The sequence below is a fragment of the Acanthochromis polyacanthus genome, chromosome 22 (assembly GCF_021347895.1).
Source record: "Acanthochromis polyacanthus isolate Apoly-LR-REF ecotype Palm Island chromosome 22, KAUST_Apoly_ChrSc, whole genome shotgun sequence".
In the NCBI taxonomy this organism is placed as follows: Eukaryota; Metazoa; Chordata; class Actinopteri; family Pomacentridae; genus Acanthochromis; species Acanthochromis polyacanthus.
In genome coordinates, this window is record NC_067134.1 from 1,434,792 (window position 1) to 1,452,827 (window position 18,036).

General features: G+C 40.1%; 1 protein-coding gene across 2 annotated transcripts; it reads right to left on the bottom strand.

Moving 5' to 3' along the window:
- Positions 1-1,535: 1,535 nt before the first annotated feature.
- LOC127532023 (lysozyme g-like) lies at positions 1,536-6,814 on the bottom strand. Of its 2 annotated transcripts, none has more exons than XM_051943035.1 (7): positions 6,736-6,814; positions 6,331-6,613; positions 3,517-3,600; positions 2,407-2,496; positions 2,080-2,273; positions 1,838-1,988; positions 1,536-1,777 (listed from the first exon to the last, which is right to left on the bottom strand). In XM_051943035.1, exons 1-7 carry the CDS (start codon positions 6,793-6,795, stop codon positions 1,710-1,712), a joined length of 930 nt encoding a protein of 309 aa, XP_051798995.1. In that variant the 5' UTR covers positions 6,796-6,814; the 3' UTR covers positions 1,536-1,709. The 2 variants fall into 2 exon arrangements, with proteins under 2 accessions (XP_051798995.1, XP_051798994.1); XM_051943034.1 differs by having other exon boundaries at positions 1,536-1,758; positions 6,736-6,757.
- Between the last annotated feature and the right edge of the window lie 11,222 nt (positions 6,815-18,036).

Genomic DNA, 18,036 nt, shown 5'->3' on the forward strand with positions numbered 1-18,036 from the left:
GTCTCCTTCTTCACAACCAGATGAGGTTTTCCTTCTGTTGGCTTCACTCAGAAGATCCTCACAGTGAACATGAGACACCTGAGATGAAGAGAGATGTCACAGTATCAGCATCAACAGCAGAGGTTCATTTTAAAGTATCCCTGGAAAGATTTCCTATTTCATATAATTTTCCAAGCACTGAACGACAGAAAGACCTGTAGTCACTTTAGCTTTAGGAGAGGATTTTATTATCCAGCTTATCTGTGCTGCAGTTTAAATGTATTAACTGTAGTGTTCATCATTATTTTGGACATATTCTGGGAGGTTATTTTTCTAATCTGCACTAAGACGTACTACAACATGTGAATCAGTCATTAAACAATGTTACCGACTAGAGAGTAAATTTACTGTTTTCTCCAGTTTAACTTCAGAGACTCAGCAGATATTTAGGACTACTGACAACATAGAACCTTAACCTTACTGTTTTAATCACATTTAGGTTTTCTAAACGTTACATTAATGTGAACCAGCGTCTCCACACAGTTTTATTAACTAAATGTACCACATTACACTAACACGACACACTTCAGCCTTTTCCATGAAACACAATGCAAACATCGTTAGCTTAATGCTACATTAGGTTTAATCAGGCTACGACTGAGCAGCTCGCTCGGTTAGCATCACTAATTTATATTAAAGGAATAATATATATTTACAGGATGCTAATTCTCTTCTCTTGTCAATACACAAAGAAATAAACTCCACCAACATCTGGACTGCATGGCACACATTATATCTGACACGAAAGTTGCATATGAAGTGCATTAAAAGTGGCACCGATAAGAAAATAAACATTTAGCCTACTTACCGAACTTTCAGTGTCTGCTGGTAGAATCAGCCGAAGGTAGCAAAATGGTTAAAACAAGCCAACAGGCAGGAAAAGTGTCTGTGGAAAAGGTTCTGCTTCTTCACCGATAAACCACCAGTGACCATATCAGAATTAATCCAATCCAGGAGAGCAGAGTCTCGGCTACATCCTCCAGACTGTCAGTCATTCCAGACAAACTGTCAATCAGGTTACCACGCCCCCTTGCGTTGCAAAACTTAATAAATAAAAAATCGATATTGATTTATTTTAAGATCGGCCACTTGATCTTTCATTTTGACCATGAAAACTAAAAAACCCATTTATTTACAGTCTATGCACCGTACTCTGTTTGGCTCCACCCTTGCTGATGACCACTTCCGGTCTCAGAAAACGAAAAAACGGACTTTTTTTCGTTACTGTCTCTTACTTATTTTATTTTTTGTTATTGTAAATAAAAAATGAAAATCAAAGCATTTTTAAAAATTCGTATATCCCTTTTTGATCGTGAAAAGGAAAAACGCCTTGTATTTCAATTTTAATTTTTGCCTTTGAAAACAAAAATCAAATAACCACTGGTTTTTTGTTTTTCAATACCTGCTTTAGAACGGAAAATCCAGTTACCAAAATATACACGGACCCCTGCAGACATTATGTCACATCAAAATAAATCAAATGAGCAGAGACACAGTTTGTGAATTGCATTATGTTAATTCAGGTTGACACATTACATAGGTGTTTCTTTCATGATTTCTCAGACATGTTTGACAGTTTCAGCTGTTAAAAGCCATTATTTTTGTACCACTGAGCTCTGGCAACAACGTCATTGGAAAAGTCTTTGCCTGGGGTTCCCTCATCCACCTTCTTATAGCACTCGAACTTTACATTTCCGGTTATGTAGGCTGCTATCCCCCCTGGAGAGACAAATAAGAACTAATAAACTGATTAGAAGAGCTGATACATGTGAGAGTTTACTGATTCAGTAAAACAAACCTTTCAGCTGCTGCTCACGTGTCCAGCTGCGAAATTCGTTGCGGATCCGCATGAGAAAATCAATCAGGATCTCGGTGCCTTGACAGAGATGTTCCTCGCTGTCCCAGGCGCCTTTAGCTTTGTGTCCACCTCCATTTGGATTGGTGTCAACCTACAGAGATGGAGAAGGAACAGGATGTGGTTTAGGCTCAGTGAAGCTCTGCCAACAATGTATGAGTAAAGGAGTGGGATTTTCTTTCTACCTGCATCAGTCCCCAGGTTTTATATGCTCCCCAGCCGTTATTAAGCACGTTTCCAGCCCTGGACTGTCTGGAGATGATGGCAGCAATGAGAGCTGGTTCTATGTCATATTTTCTTCCCACTGCATTGATTATTGATCTGTATTTCTCCATTCTCTCAGCATCCGTCTCTGCCATCTTTTCTGAGGCATCCACACCTTTTAGAGAAAAATCAGACAGCAGGATGTAGGCCTCAGTGTCATAATGTGATCTACATGACTACATGTCCATATTTACAAAAATGCTTCAGATTCATACTTTCACCACAAGTTGTGTTTCTACAACATTTACCTAAGCAGTCCAGTCGGTCCTGCTGAGCTGTTTCCCTTGAAGCTCCAGTAGTGTCAACATCCACGATGCTTCCATAACGTTGCACTGCCCCTATCAAATAAATATTTCATTCATTAGAGATCAGTATTGGAACAGAAGGTGTCCGCACATAACTGGAATTTACATTTACATATTGAAGCCAAACAAGAGCTACAGTAACCAGTGTGTACATATGAGATAGAAGACACAAACAAACAAAAAAGACAATCCAAGCTTGTGCTACAATAACACACAATAGTTGATCTCTAAAATGGGAACGCATCTAAGAAAGTAGTGGTGAGACACATTTTTAGTTCTGAAAGCCCATTCTACAAACATACTGACAGCTGAAAGTCAAGATTTATACAACAGCATAACACCAGCACCAACCCATTGTTCCTGTTTCCTCCTCTGGTGGACCCTTGAATCTGAATACAGGAGTTCTTGATGCAGCATCAGTCTGTTTGCGTTTAATTTTGAGTTAAATAAAATGTTTTTATATACTGATTTAACATTGTATGAATTGCACTTTGATTCATTGTGGTGATACAACAGGACTTGATTGCACTTTAAACTCTTAAACTCACTTTTAGTTTCATGATGACTTTCACACCTGTACTCCTGTTAATCCTTTTGTCAGGAGTATTCTTCAGTGGAATCCTGACTTTTCCAAATTAATACTCAGCCATCTCTCAAGTCAAAGCAAAGTTTTACTTGCGCAAGAAATTACTTGAACAGAGTAGAGTCTGAACAAGTGACTGGAAACAAGTGAGCTTTTAAGCAGGCACATAAACAACTTACATTGGTATTATGAGTTTCAGAGCAGCCAGTTTCAACCAGCTGCTTGCAGGATGAACTTGTTATATTTTCATGGTCAAAATTAGATCATGGAAATTCCCCCGCCCCCCAATCTCAATCTCTCTAGTTAAAAAAAGTTCTGAATGAGTGGATGTCTGGTACCCCAAAAACCTTGGGTCGATTACGCCCCCACTGAGGCGGTGACCACGCACAATGGTTAAACTCAGCTTCCATTTCAGGCATGAGGAACTGCTGCCATCTTTCTTTACAGACCAAACAATCCATCAGTTTTACCTTCAGTCTGAGGAAGAGGAGGCTGAGTCTGAGAGGAGGAAGGTTCTCTGTTCTCTGAGGGTTCTCCAACATCACTGACATGCACTGACAGACAGACAGAGATCACATGTTATATTCTCCACTGCTTACTGCTTTCATTTAATTCAGCTACAACAGACTTAGAAGGGACTTTATGTTGACATTTATTGATGAGTGTATGGTGTTGATTAACTCTGGTTTTCTGACACCAAACTGCTCCTTCAAAGTAAAACCTAATGTTCCTCTGACATTAGTCTGCCATATCCAGACCATTCTGAAGAACAGAGTGTTCTGGCTTCACCTCATCATCATTCTGCTATAGAGGGAAGAAGGTCTGTCTTTTTAAAGCAGCCACAGTCAATGTTCCCTCTAATTTTTCATGAGTCTGAGCAAACACACAAACCCCCTGAGCGGTCCCTTGGACCCCTGTGAGCAACATCAGACATGTACACTGTGGTCACGCCAGCATCGCATCCATCCAAGTTACATGGTTTATTAAAGAACCAAATTACAGCATTTACATTTCTGTTAAAACACTTTGTCAACAGGAGCCAGTTGAAGGCTGCAGTGATTCTGGTGACAGTACAGTGTATAAGAGTGAAGTTATTGAATATTTGTGTCTCTCTTCGCTGTTGCAGCAGTTTTGCAATTTGCAGACCGTACCTGTTCACTCCATAGACACCAATGTTAATTTCCGCAGCTTGAAAGACAGGGACTTTAGCTAAAACTGGGCTTGTAGCACATCGTGTGCTTTACAACAATGGGAAAGAGGCATCGTTTATGTTTTTGACAACCTATATCTACCAAGTTATTGAAGCTGGAAGTCTTGAATCTGTGAATATCTTTCCAACTTCACTGAACTTGGGGCCACTACCACCCAAGGAGTGGTTTATTTAATTTTGAAAAAAGCATTTAGTCATACTTAAAGCTTTAAGTGCTTTATTAACACAAAACTAAGAGTTTTGTGTTGTTTTATGATCACAGGTTCTGTCTGAAAAGAAGTGGCATCTTTTTAAACAGTGAAACCACACTAATAAAATGTAATGGCCAACCAGTGTGCAATACTGTATTCTGCAAAAACAAACAACTGAATGCAGAATACTGGACAAAGAAATTCCCTACTGATATTTTTTCATCTATATCTTATTTATTTAGTACTGTTAACAGAGTTCTGAGTGAGTTTTCTTTAGATAGACAAAGGCCATTTATTGATTGCATATAGGCGAATAAATAAATGCTTATCCATCCATCCATCCATTCTCTATACACCACTTTATCCTCACTAGGGTCGCGGGGGTTGCTGGAGTCTATCCCAGCTGACTCGGGCGAAGGCAGGGGACACCCTGGACAGGTCGCCAGTCTGTCAATAAATGCTTATTGAAAACTAAAAAGGATTTAAGTAAAACTTGGACATGGTGGAGTTTCGGGTGTAGACATTTTTAAACGAGCAGAGCAGTGCACAGCAGCGTCTGTAACCAGGCAACCCATGACAGGACCATAGAACCGGACACACAGAGAAGCATTGATATATATAGAAGACTAGATACGATAGTGCGCTTTAGCAGCCGGCTAAGGTGGCTGCACATAAGGACGTCTGTAAATGACGTTGATTAACTGCATAAATACGTATGTGAATCACATCATTGGCTGGAGCAGCCAGTCACCGGTCACTCACTGACTCACATTGAAAAATAGCACAGAATGAATTATGTATTTATTTTATTTTCAATTTAGGTTGGATTTTTTTTGTGCGCAGCGCAGATTTTCTATGTGCTGAGACCATGTCAGCAGTGTGCAATTGCGCACGTGCGCAGCTTAGAGGTAACAGTGTCCACAGTCATCCAGGGTGGAGCTAAGCCCAGGATGCAGCAACAGTGTCCCCTTAAATAGTCAGCCAACATGACTGCCTTATTGCTCCATCCAAACCCTCTGAAGACTTTTTCAGTGTGGTAGGTCGCTGGGAGGTTGTTGATGGATTAAAAGTAGAAGATAATGTTACATAGTACTACATAATAACATGTCAGATGGTACGCACAGAAAAAGATGTAGTATGTTCCAGTACATATTATGTTAAATGTAGTATGTCAGAAACACCCAGATGTCCTACAGCATTCAAACTGATTTTGGAGAATGAAAACTAACATGTTTTTCTGGCCGTTCTGATCCACATTCTATGAGCAGTCATAACTCTTAACAGTGTGATGTGGAAATAGAAATAAGTTTGAGCTGCTGAGAGCTCACAGTCAGATGACACCACATTACTACAGACTGGGATAGTCACAGTTTAAGGCTCCATATTATGAAGTAGGATGTTCTAATTGTATGCAGGACACAGTGAATAATTTGTGTAGGATGTATTTAAACTTAAAGGTTTGTGATTTGGAATGCAGCTGCTTCAACAACATGTCTCTGCCCTTACTGAGAGCTGATTGGTCAGCTTCCCTCTGGTTGTAAACTGTAGGACTCAAAGCTAAACAGAATTATTCAGAAACTGTCTGATCACCTCATAATTTGGTGAGAACAGGTGAGGACATGCTTTGCTTCCAGAAGGTCAGCTCATACAGAACTAATTTTGGTGTTCTATCAAAGTTTAAACAGCAGGGGGCAGCATTCAGTCAGTAGGGTTGATCAGTAGATTTTACAGAGGAACTGACCTTAATGTGGACTCAGGAAAAACTGACAGAACCTGAACTCTATCAGACTGTAGCAGAACCTGAACTCTATCAAACTGTAGCAGAACCATCATGCATCTTTCTGACTGTAATGATATCATGTTGTTCTTGTCTTGTGACTGACCTTCTGGTCCTGAGCTGCTGGCAGGAATCTTCACCAGCAGATCATTCCTGGAGATCTTCTGTAAAACCACCCTGGTCATCTGCACAGCTTTTTGAAATCCATAAGTCTGTACCATCACAGTCACAGTTTTACACCTGTCTGATGTCTGGAGTTGACACTTTGTGATGGCTGGGAGACCTTGAACAAGGTTGGGCTGCTGCAGGAACCACAGGAATGTACGCAGCTCCTCATCATCCAGATCATCCAGGATGTTTTTGAGGTCCTCTGACGTCATGGTGTCTCCCTGATAAAGTCAAAGAAAATATCAGCAGTTAATGAACAGTTGTGTTGTTGGTGTGGTGGAGGTTGTTGTGTAGCAGCAGGACTGCAGTTAATCCTACAAGACAATAAAAGTTTAGACCCCACAAACAAGGAGTTGACTTGGCTGCCATCTTGTTTCATCATTAATGCCAAATGATGATCCATCACATAATGACAAAATCGAGACTCAAAACTGCAAGAATGGTTAAAAAAAGAGACAGATTCAGACACAAAACAGTAAAAATGAGAATACAGAATGAAAACAATGAGACAAATTAAGACACAAAACAACATAAATGGGACAACATACATGGAAAAAAATAAACAAATTATAACAGAAATGATAACAACACAAAATTATTAAAATTAGACAACATATAAAAACTGGAAAAATGAGACAGATTATGACTCAAAATGACAGAAAGGAGAAAAAATGACCCAAAATGAAAAAATGGCACAAATTAAAACACAAAAGGGTAAAAAAACCAAAAAACTAATAAAGACACAAAACTACAGAAGTGAGACTAATTATGGCACAAAAAGACAAAAATGAGACAAACTGAGGCCAAAAGTACAGAAAAAAACATCTTCAAGACACTTTCTGACAGCAACACTGAGGAGAACCAGCAGGGGGCGCTCACTGCTGTCTGTTAAATATTACTCATGGAAGTCACTCTGAGTCTGCAGTCACTGGACCACAACACAAAGATGATCCCACATTATTACACTTTGACCAACAGAGGCTCAAAGAAACATGAACTCTGATCCTTCACAGAACAAGTCCAGGACCAGAGTCAGACTGGAGCCTCATATCAGATTTTATAGTTTTACACTGAGCCTGTTCAGAGTCCAGACCAAATGGTAAATGGTTGTATTTATATAGCACTTTTATCCAAAGCACTTTACATGATATGTCACATTTACCCATTCACACACTGATAGGCGGGAGCTGCCACGCAAGGTGCTAACTACAAGCCATCAGGAACAATTAGGGGTTCAGTGTCTTGCTCAGGGACACCTCGACGTGAGCACGACGGGCTGAGGATCGAACCGGCAACCTTCCAGTTACAAGACGGCCACTCTACCCACTGAGCCATGCCGCCCCTAATTGCCCCTAATTGTTAGACCAAACACTGACTGCTACTAAACAGCTCATTACTGCACTAAATGTCTCTCATGGACTCCACATACATTTCATTCTTCAACTTTTCAACCAAACACAAACTTCTGTGAGGATTCTTCTCACCACATTTCTCCTGACAGTAATAAAAGCTGTTCTCTTGGATTTCTTTCTGCTCTATTTGACTATTGATCAGTGTTTTCACTCTGTTTCTGTCCTTTTATACAGACACTTGATAAGCTGATTTCTACGCAGAAGCAGCAAACTGATGCTGATTTCAATGAGACTTGATGCCAAATGAAGGTCGAAGCATGAAACAGCTCTGAGGTCTGGACTACCAAGCAGGATCTGAGCTCATGGAGGAACTTCAGCTTTAACTCTGGTTTTCAGGACTTTTCAGGACACCAGTTCACTTCTTAGCAGGTCCATCACCATGATAACTGATGCTGAACCAGATAACAGATCAACTAAAACACCTCCTACAGACCAATCAGCTCTCTGGAAACATCTCTATCCTTCCTGAAGACAGTGGCGACCCGTGACCAAAAATACCGAGGAAGCCAGTGTGAACAACAAATTAGATTCGGTGTTTTAACTGTTATTTTCATGTAAACAAATCAGCCTACTGTTACAGTACCTTTATTCTACCGACTTCTCCTTCATTTCAGTGAAAAAAAAGAGGTTAAGTGCTCCAGGAGTTGTTCAGGGAGCCGGTCGACCGGTCAAGTAGCAGACATGGCCAGCAGAAGCCGGTAAAAGCTTGGCACTTCCCGTTAGCCACTTGTTTCTGGCATAGTTAGCTTCACAAAAAGAGCGAGCTTTTCCATTAGCTCTACACTTAGTTACATTGAGCTTTGGAGTTGGCCGACCGTCCCTTTTGACTTGTAGTTGAACTTCAAAAGGAAGTTTTGTGAAGTCATTTTTTACAAGAAACTCAAGGTCCCTGTCACCATCCATTCTCTGGCTAGCTTGATGGCTATACTTGCTGTGTGGGCTTGCTGGCACCTGGTGGGACAGCTGCATTAGTGTGGGTATTGTTCATCACAGTTTGTGATTGGTTGGAAGCCAGATTTGATCTGGCCTCCCTTATGTTTTTTTTAATGATGCATCGACCATTAAGCGATGAGCCTTGCTTCAATCTGATTGGCTAATACGGGCTGTTTTTTTCTCTAAAGGATGCAAGGCGAAGCTGGCAGACAGACAGTGCAGAGGGCATGAGAGACGTAGTGTAATGCACAAAAAGAGCTTGACAAGAGGGGCGCTGTTTTGCTCCTCACAAAGCAGAAATGCCTGATGTAGTGTTTTGACAACAAGGAATGACAAAAATATAAAACATAACATGCATAGTGGTGAAGATTATTTATATTTTTTCTTTCTTGCATATTTTTTGGGGAAGCCAGGCTTCCCTTGGCCTCCGTGAAAAACCGCCACTGCCTGAAGATGCTGCAGAGCTCAGTGTGCCGATAGTGAGACGAGAAGATCAGAGTTTTTACAGCTGCAAGTGATTTCAGAGACATTTCATAGTTCTGTATGTCTTTGTAGAGGCATAGAATCCTAAAACAGGAAGTGATGAAACATTGAAACCTTTCAGCTGATTGTTGATTGATCAGATTTACAGTCAGTCTACTGATCGGATCAATGATAGCTTTCATTGGCTCTTTGCTCCAATGACTGTAACATTAGACTTGTGTATAATTACATTAATTTGTTTAATTTAGTTGATTATTTTGGTATTAATTTATGGTGTTCCTCATGTAACCTGTGTGGTTTTTACTCACTGTGTTGTGTCTTGTGAAATAAAGCGATTCTCAGGACCAGGTCTGTTCTCTGAATCACTTTTATTTTCAGGCCATGCAGGTTACGACTCTGTTTGAATAAAAAATAAATCATACATGATCTGGTGTTCTCTTAGCGGTGAATCTCCTCTCTCTGACCTCTGTGGTGATGAAGTACTTTGAGCGCCTTGTGATTTCTCACCTAAAAGCCGTCACAGACCCTCTTCCAGACCCCCTGCAGTTCGCCTACAGAGCCAACAGGTCGGTGGATGACGCTGTCAACCTGGCTCTCCACTTCATTCTGCGGCACCTGGACTCAGCAGGAACCTACACCAGGATCCTGTTTGTGGATTTCAGTTCTGCTTTAATTAAAGTCATCCCTGCCCTGCTCCAGGACAAGCTCCTCCAGCTGAGTGTGCCTGCCTCCAGATGGATCACAGACTTTCTGTCTGACAGGAAGCAGCATGTGAAGCTGGGGAAGCAAGTCTCCGAGACAAGGACTGCTCCCATCAAGCTCTCAGACTCCACAGTGCTCACCGCGGAGTCTTTCTGCTTTTTGGGATCCATCATCTCCTAGGACCTGAAGTGGGAGATGAACATCACCTCCATAACCAAGAAGCACAGCAGAGGATGTACTTCCTGAGGCAGCTGAAGAAGTTCAACCTGCCAAAGACTATGATGGTGCACTTCTACACGGCCATCATAGAGTCCATCCTCTCCTCCTCCATCACCGTCTGGTACCCTACAGCCACTGCTCAGGACAAGAGCAGGCTGCAGCACATCATCCGCTCTGCTGAGAAGGTGATCGGTTGTAACCTGCCATCTCTCCAGGATCTGTACACCTCTAGGACTTTAAGGCGTGCAACCAAGATCCTGACTGACCCCTCTCACCCTGGACACAAACTTTTTGAAACCCTCAGGCAAGAGGCTGCGGTCCATCAGGACTAAAACCTCCCCCACAAGAACAGCTTCTTCCCCTCTGCTGCATCGCTGACAAACACTGCCCGTGCCACTGCAAATCAGCTCTGTTGACCGTATTAACTACTACTGCGTAGTAACTGCACATACCTTGTGTATTTAACCATATTTCTTACATCTCCTTACTTACTATTTTATTTTACTTATCTGTACTTGCACCAAGAGCACCAGAGAAAATTCCTTGTAAGTGTAAAAACCTACTTGGCAATAAAAACCTATGCTGATTCTGGTTCTGATTCTGATTCTGATATAAAAATATACATGTACAAAAACATAAAACATAACCAATGTCTGACAGAAGAAACAACAATGCAACATCCATTCATCCATTCTCTATACACCACTTTATCCTCACTAGGGTCATGGGGGGTGCTGGAGTCTATCCCAGCTGACTCGGATGAAGGCAGGGGACACCCTGGACAGGTCGCCAGTCTGTCACAGGGTTACATATACAGACAAACAATCACACTCACATTCACACCTACGGACAATTTAGAGTAACCAATTAACCTCAGCATATTTTTGGACTGTGGGAGGAAGCCGGAGTACCCGGAGAAAACCCACCATGCACAGGGAGAACATGCAAACTCCATGCAGAAAGATCCCAGGCCGGGATTTGAACCAGGGATCTTCTTGCTGCAAGGCAAAAGTAGTAACCACTAGAGTTACTAGTAGTAACCTATTTTAAGCAAATCTTGAAAAATTTTGAGTAATTTTGAATGAATTTCAAACTAATTCCAGATCACATTCAGACCATTTAAAGTCATTTTGGACAAATTTTGAGTCATTCTGTAACTTTTTATCTCACTTTGGAGTAGTTTTGAGTTATTTTGGACCAACTCAGGACTCATCTGTGAATCTTCTTCCACTTCCTGGCTTTTCAGTTCTTGTGTTCTTGGTCTCATAGGTCAGGTTCTTCTTGAAGCCTTGGAGGACGTTCTTGGTTTGTCTTCCAGCTGTTGGTTGGTCTGTATTTCTGCAGAGTGAATCTAACTGCTGAAGGACTGCATCTGAACTTCCTGTTTATGTGGTTACAGCTGCAGCCTTCCTGTCTGAGTTTCCTGTGTTCTTTGTTTTAGTCGTTTTTATCTCTGAAGAACTTTCTAATGTGCTGCTTTATAAAGACAGGAAGCACGGAAACTAAAACTGTGTCTAAATAAAAAGCAGGACCTTCATTAGTGGATCACTGGAACCAAAATGAGCCAAAACTCAACATTTCTTCTGTATTTTTATGGAACCAATCAGTTTTCAGGTTTTAATGTCTTTTTTAGGATGTGTTTAGTTTTCTGGCTGTGACTGAACTAAAAGAAATTACACTTGAAGACCTCAGAGGGATTGTTAGTGCAGGTTTCAAGTTCAAATCATTTCCATCCTACAACTGTTGAACTGAAGTTCTGCTGAAAAGAACAACTCATGTTTAGAACTGCCTGACAAACACAAATGATATTTACTGATAAAACATTGATTTCAGCATCAGTTTGAGAACTCCTGCTGGTTGAAAACACCCCAACATGTCTGAAGATTTGCTTTTAGGGAAAAAGATTTATTTAATATTTTAATTGTGCTACAACAGTGTTGTTTTTGAGTTAAAATACGACGAATGAGTCAATCAATGTTATGTTCTATAGATATAGAAAAGATAAAAACCAGTTTAAAGTGTCTTTTACTCACCTTCAGATGGAGAAAAGGAGCTGCGACATGAAGACAGTAAGAGCAGAACTATTTTAGTGGAAAAGGAAGGGTCATGACATCACTGTTGTCAGGGCAACGAAGCAGGAAACAGATTTCTACCTTATCAGACAACACCACTTCCTTCATTCGGACGCCTGCCTTTGGATCTGGACTTCTTAGAGTTCACTCACACACAAGAACTTGTGTTTTTAAAGGCTTCATCCAACCAGTAGAAGTTTGCCCAGCTATTTGAAATCCACAGCTACACCATCTTACCAGCTCAGAAAGAGAAAACAGGAATCAGGACATTGAAACTGTGCACTTTGAGAGAGGAGCAGCTGGGAGAAAAAGAATAGTCACATCCCCAGACCAGCTTTACAACTTACTGGAACTTCAGATGTCTGTCCATGTGTACATCATGGTATCTGTGAAATATTAGCTCAGTACGTCAGATACTTTCTTAGAGGTTTTTCAGTGGACTGTAGACCCAGTTTCACTAGTTTTTTTCCCCTCACATTTAAATTTGAGGCTGTTTGAATATCAATATCTCAAGAACAATTCTCGTTAAATCCTGAAACTTTCACTTGTTTGTCTTGCTAACATCAGCAGATCAGATTGCTGTTAAATACTGCAGTGGAAAAAAGCTTATTGATTGTTGTTTTGTAATATTTCAAAGGGTTTTCATTCCTTTCACCAGTGAGAAAATAAAATCAGTCCAGTCCAGTGATAATAATAAACTTTATTTATAAAGCGCTTTACAAGTAACTCAAAGTTCATTTTAACTCCTGCTTTAATGCTGTGATGGCAGATATTGTTCACAGAAATATTCTGAACTTCAGATACATTAAATGTCCACCAGAAAAACGCAGACTTGAGCCTGATAAGTTGTCAAGTGAGTTAGGAGAACAGGTAGGGAAGGGAATCCAACAGAGCACTTAGTTATGTCAGTCAAGTCAAACCAAACTAACTAGAGAACTCCATCTAGCAAATCCTGTGTGGGAAGTGCAAACAGAGACCAGGATGGAGCACAGTTTGAAAAGACAGCTAGCCCTTGTAATGAGACTGTGGGGTTTCTGCCCTTCACTTCCTCTACACAGAGTTCTTGGTACAAGCTTTCATCCAGTCCAGAGTTTCACCTGGTTGCTCAGTTCAGATGAAGTGGATTCAATAAATGGATAGAACAAATGAAATGATCAAAACAATCCAGCTTTAATAATCCCCCAAATAAAAGAGCACCTACAGCACTTCCAGTGTCCACTAAATAAAGACCAGTTTAACCCTGGAGACATAACATGAATGAAGAATTCAGAGGCCTGGAAAAGCTGAACTCCTTGTCTGTGGCACCATCCTGGATCCACGGTTCAAAGAGGTTGGCTTTAGAAATCCAAGCAGTGCTCAGGCTGCTGTTGAAAGGCCTTATTGAAGAGTCAACAGAAGATGTTCCGCTGGAGAATTCATCATCATCTACCAGTGAAGAAAACTACAACTTGTGGGCTTTGCTGGACAGAATGTAGAGTCCCAGCACCACACCAGCTGTAGTGGAGATCCAGAGGTTTGTATATGGAGTACTGCTGGAATATCAGCTGTTTCAGTCACTCATTTGTTGCCTTTCTGTCTGTCTCAAATATTTGAAGCTTTGAATCTTACCAAAAGCCTCAGAGCTTCTTGACGTTCACCTCCATCACTACTGAATGTAAAAACACCAGGAGCTGAACTGAACCAGGAGCAGAACTAACTGTTGCTTTGTTCTCAGGCCAGCAGAGTGAAGACTGAGGTCTGCTTTTCTGCTCTGAGGAGTGATTGGCTGAACCACTCCCACCTGCTGGCTCCAGATCAGCTGATTGCAGACGCAGAACACCTGCTGCCTCCTGCCCCAGCTGCACCTGATTAATGTCAGGAAGGGAGGGGGAGAGGACTGCCCCATATGGAGCCTGGTACCATGGACGGGGCGAAAGGAAACATAGAATGATTAAAAAAAAAGAGAGAAAAATTAAGACACAAAATGATTAAAAATTGGACAAATTAAGACACAATGAGAAAAATGAGGCAAATTATGACACAAAATGGTAAAAATGAGACAAAATGAGGCCAAAATTACAGAAAAAAAAAGACTGAAAATGTCAGAAATTGAAAGTTAGGACATAACGACACAAAGAAGACATAGAACGGTAAAAAAAGAGACAAATTAAGACAGCAAATGGTGAAAGAAATGAAGGTGTTCAGAGGTCAGACATCCATCCTTCCTTCCATCCATTTTTATCCTCAGTAGGACTGCAGGGGTGGGGGTGGGGTGCTGGAGTCTATCCCAGCTGACTCAAGCAAAGGCAGGGGACACCCTGGAACAGGTCACCAGTCTGTCACAGGGCGACATATACAGACACACAATCACACTCACAGAAAATTTAGAGTAACCAATTAACCTCAGTATATTTTTGGACTGTGGGAGGAAGCCGGAGTGCTCAGAGAAAACCCACACCTGCCCAGGGAGAACATGCTGGGATTTGAACCAGGGATCTTCTTACTGTAAGGCAGAAGTGCTAACCACTTAGTCCACTGTGCAGCCCAGAGCTTAGACAGAGAAAGGGAAATCAGAGACTATCTCTGGTCCAGCTGGTCCTCATGGATGAATATTACTTTAGTTCATTCATACCATGTGATATTAATGTGGTAAAAATCTAATTACCTTTCATAAAAATACTGATTTTTGTCCTGAATGTATTTTAAAGTTTTGACCTGTTTTAAAATTTGTTTTTTTTTTTTTACAGTTAATGTTTAAATTAGAACTTTTTCCTTTGATTTTACTGTAATTGATCAAAACAGTGAAAATCTATGAAGGAACAGTAAACTGGTTAAAAAGTGACAGTTAAATATTCATTATTGACAGGATCTATTCTGTAAAACGACAATAAAATATCAAGGTACCCTTTGAGCTTTTCCTGAGGGATGGGAGCACAAACAGAGACGAACACATATCAGCCGTTCTGATCACTGACTGGGTTCTTCTACGGAACGTCTCCTGGAAACTCTGACACAAAGAAACACAAAGAAACTGTAAACACCACAGACCACTCACAATAAGACACATGTGAACTTTTCCCTCTGATATGGATGCATTTGGTCCTCATCACTGCTCCGAAAGACGTTTGAAAAGAAGAACAAATCTACCACAATCCTGACTGGCTTTGACTAAAAGAAGAACAGAACAGAGAAACAAAGACGAGTTTTACTGGATGTTTGAGAGAACAGAAAGCTCATTTCATCACTTCTTTTTTACTGCATGTGGCTCTGGAGACACTGGTAAAGATACGACCACGAATATGAATAAAATGACGAAAATATGAGATAAAACTACCATAAATATGTTTAAAATGAGCAAAATATGAGGTAAAACTACCACAAATATGTATAAAATGACCAAAATATGAGATAAAACTACCACAAATATGTATAAAATGACCAAAATATGAGATAAAACTACCACAAATATGTATAAAATGATCAAAACATGATTTGTTGATTGGTTCGTAACATTTCAGTATTATTGATTATTGAGTTACAGGGACAGAGGTTTGTGTATGAGTCTCTGCTGCCATCTAGTGGTGGATCATCAACATGACTTTTCCAAGATTGAATCCCAGAGAGTCCTGACTTGTTAGTTGGATCAGAGAGACTTCTGGCTTGATTTTCAAAGTTGTCTTTATTTCCTTAAATACCAGGGGACTTAAAGACAGTACTAAGAGAAAGGATGGATTTTTATTTTACAAAGGACAACAGGCACAAGGTGTTTTCTTTTTTTACAAGAGATTCATGTCACTGAAGAGGATTTCATATTTTGAAGCAAACAATGAGGAGACACAATTTAGTTTCTCCAAGGAACTATCAGATGTGTGGGAACAGCCATAAGCATGAATAAGTGTCCAGGAAACGTCATGGAATCTAAAGGAGACATGGAAGGACACTGGATTACTGCAGTTTGAATATTAAGGGACTACATGGATCCCCCTAAACGTTTATGGATGGAATGGAGAATCTGAGAACAACATTTTGATATTATAAGAGAATTTCAAAAAAAATAACCAACTGATCATATTTTAGTGAATTGTGTTCCTGACCAATGGTTGGATAGACTCCCTACCAAACATGTGGAGCACAAATACAATCAAAACATCAAAACATTTGGCACAAATGGAGACATAATGATCCTCATTTCAGACAGTTTTCATGGATCAGACCTCATGGAAGCTGTAAATCAAGAACAGATCTGTGGCTGACAACTCTAGAAATGTTCAAATGTGTCTGTCAGACTGAAATGTGAGCAGCTCCTACTACTGATCCCTGTGGAATTACTGTTCCATTAATGCCTGAAACAGGAAGAACATTTAGACAGAAATACTGGAAATTCAACGCTGGTTTCTGAGAAGATGAGCAGGACTGTAGTATGGAGAGAAAAATCTGATCTTCAGTTCACCCTCGTGTCGTCCTGAGGCTCAGATTGACCCGTTTTAAAGTTTAAAATGTGGAGAAAAAAAATATTTTCACAGTGAAACTTCTGATGTCCACATTTTAACATTTTTGGGAAATTTTGAACATTTTTTGGTGGAAAAAAGGAAACGTTAGACATGTTTTAAAAGAAAATGTTCTTTAGAAACATTTCTTCTTTTTCCACCAAAAAATGTTCAAAAATGTCCCAAAAATGTTCAAATGTGGACATCAGAAGTTTCCCTGTGAAAATATTTATTATTTTCCACATTTTCAAACTTTAAAACGACACGAGGGTTAAAATACTGAAACTCTAAAAGCATTTAATAACGACACAGTCAGCAGATGATCCAACATTATTTTAAAGCTGTGTGTATTTTCCAGAAGCCTCAGGGTTTGATTGAAACTAAATGTGAGATCTGATCCATTCACCAGAAAACACAAACTTTACTTCAGAATATTCCAGTAAAAATGAACTGAAACATTTGGAGAAACTATCAGTAAAATATGATGAACAGGGAAACTTCTAACATTCTGATTGTTGGAAATCAAATCTAAAATCCTTGAAGTTCTGCTTCCAAAGGAATCTTTCATATTTGGTAGAATATTGAGGACAGAAATGGAAGGATTTCAGGATGAATTTATCCAGCAGATTCTTGATGTGTTTCACATGGATGGATGAAGAAAATCCAGCAGATTGACTGTGATGTGATTTGATGCTAAAAGGTGATGTGGTAAAATGAGTAGAGGAGGGGCTTTGAATGTCACTGATTTACAAACAATGAATGGTTCCATGAAATGACTTTAGAAAACAGGAACATTATCTGTGCTTTACCTTAGCGCCTCATCTTTGTCTCATTCTCTTTAACATGTGATTTCCATCCTTTAAATGATCACATTTCCACATGCAGCTGTTCTTCTACTGGAAAATGCTTTAAAGCAGAACTTCAGTCCACACAAAGCTACAATGTGGAAGAACAGGAGGATTTGTACAGGAGGAAATGTGTCTTTGTGAAGGATTGGATGGAGAAAGGAACACATTGAATGGATGAAGATGTTCTCGTGATTTTCAAACTAAACTGACTTCAGATTGCTGCTAGAAACAACATTCTCTGCTAATCAAAGCTGTTCCAGTGATCAAAGGAATGTTCCAGAATTCATCTGAACTCCTCATTCTAACACGCTGTTTATTGACAGATCAACATTTTGACACGTTAAATGTTAGAACAACATTGTGAGATGATCAGGAACTAAAGAATGTTTTCCTCTTCCTGCTCAAAGAAAAGTTGGATCTCCAACATTTCCACAGACTGACTCTATCAAAGTCACAAGCAGATATTTGTCTTTTCCTTTCTGAGCTGAAATGAAAGAAGTTCATTTCTA

Coding starts and splice junctions, on each gene's coding strand:
- LOC127532023 (XM_051943035.1), bottom strand. CDS start 6,795: ATGGATCATCATTTGGCATTAATGATGAAACAAGATGGCAGCCAAGTC. Junction 2,497..3,516: donor TCCTCTTCCTCAGACTGAAG/GTAAAACTGATG, acceptor TTTATTTGATAG/GGGCAGTGCAACGTTATGGA. Junction 1,778..1,837: donor ACGTGAGCAGCAGCTGAAAG/GTTTGTTTTACT, acceptor TCAGTTTATTAG/TTCTTATTTGTCTCTCCAGG.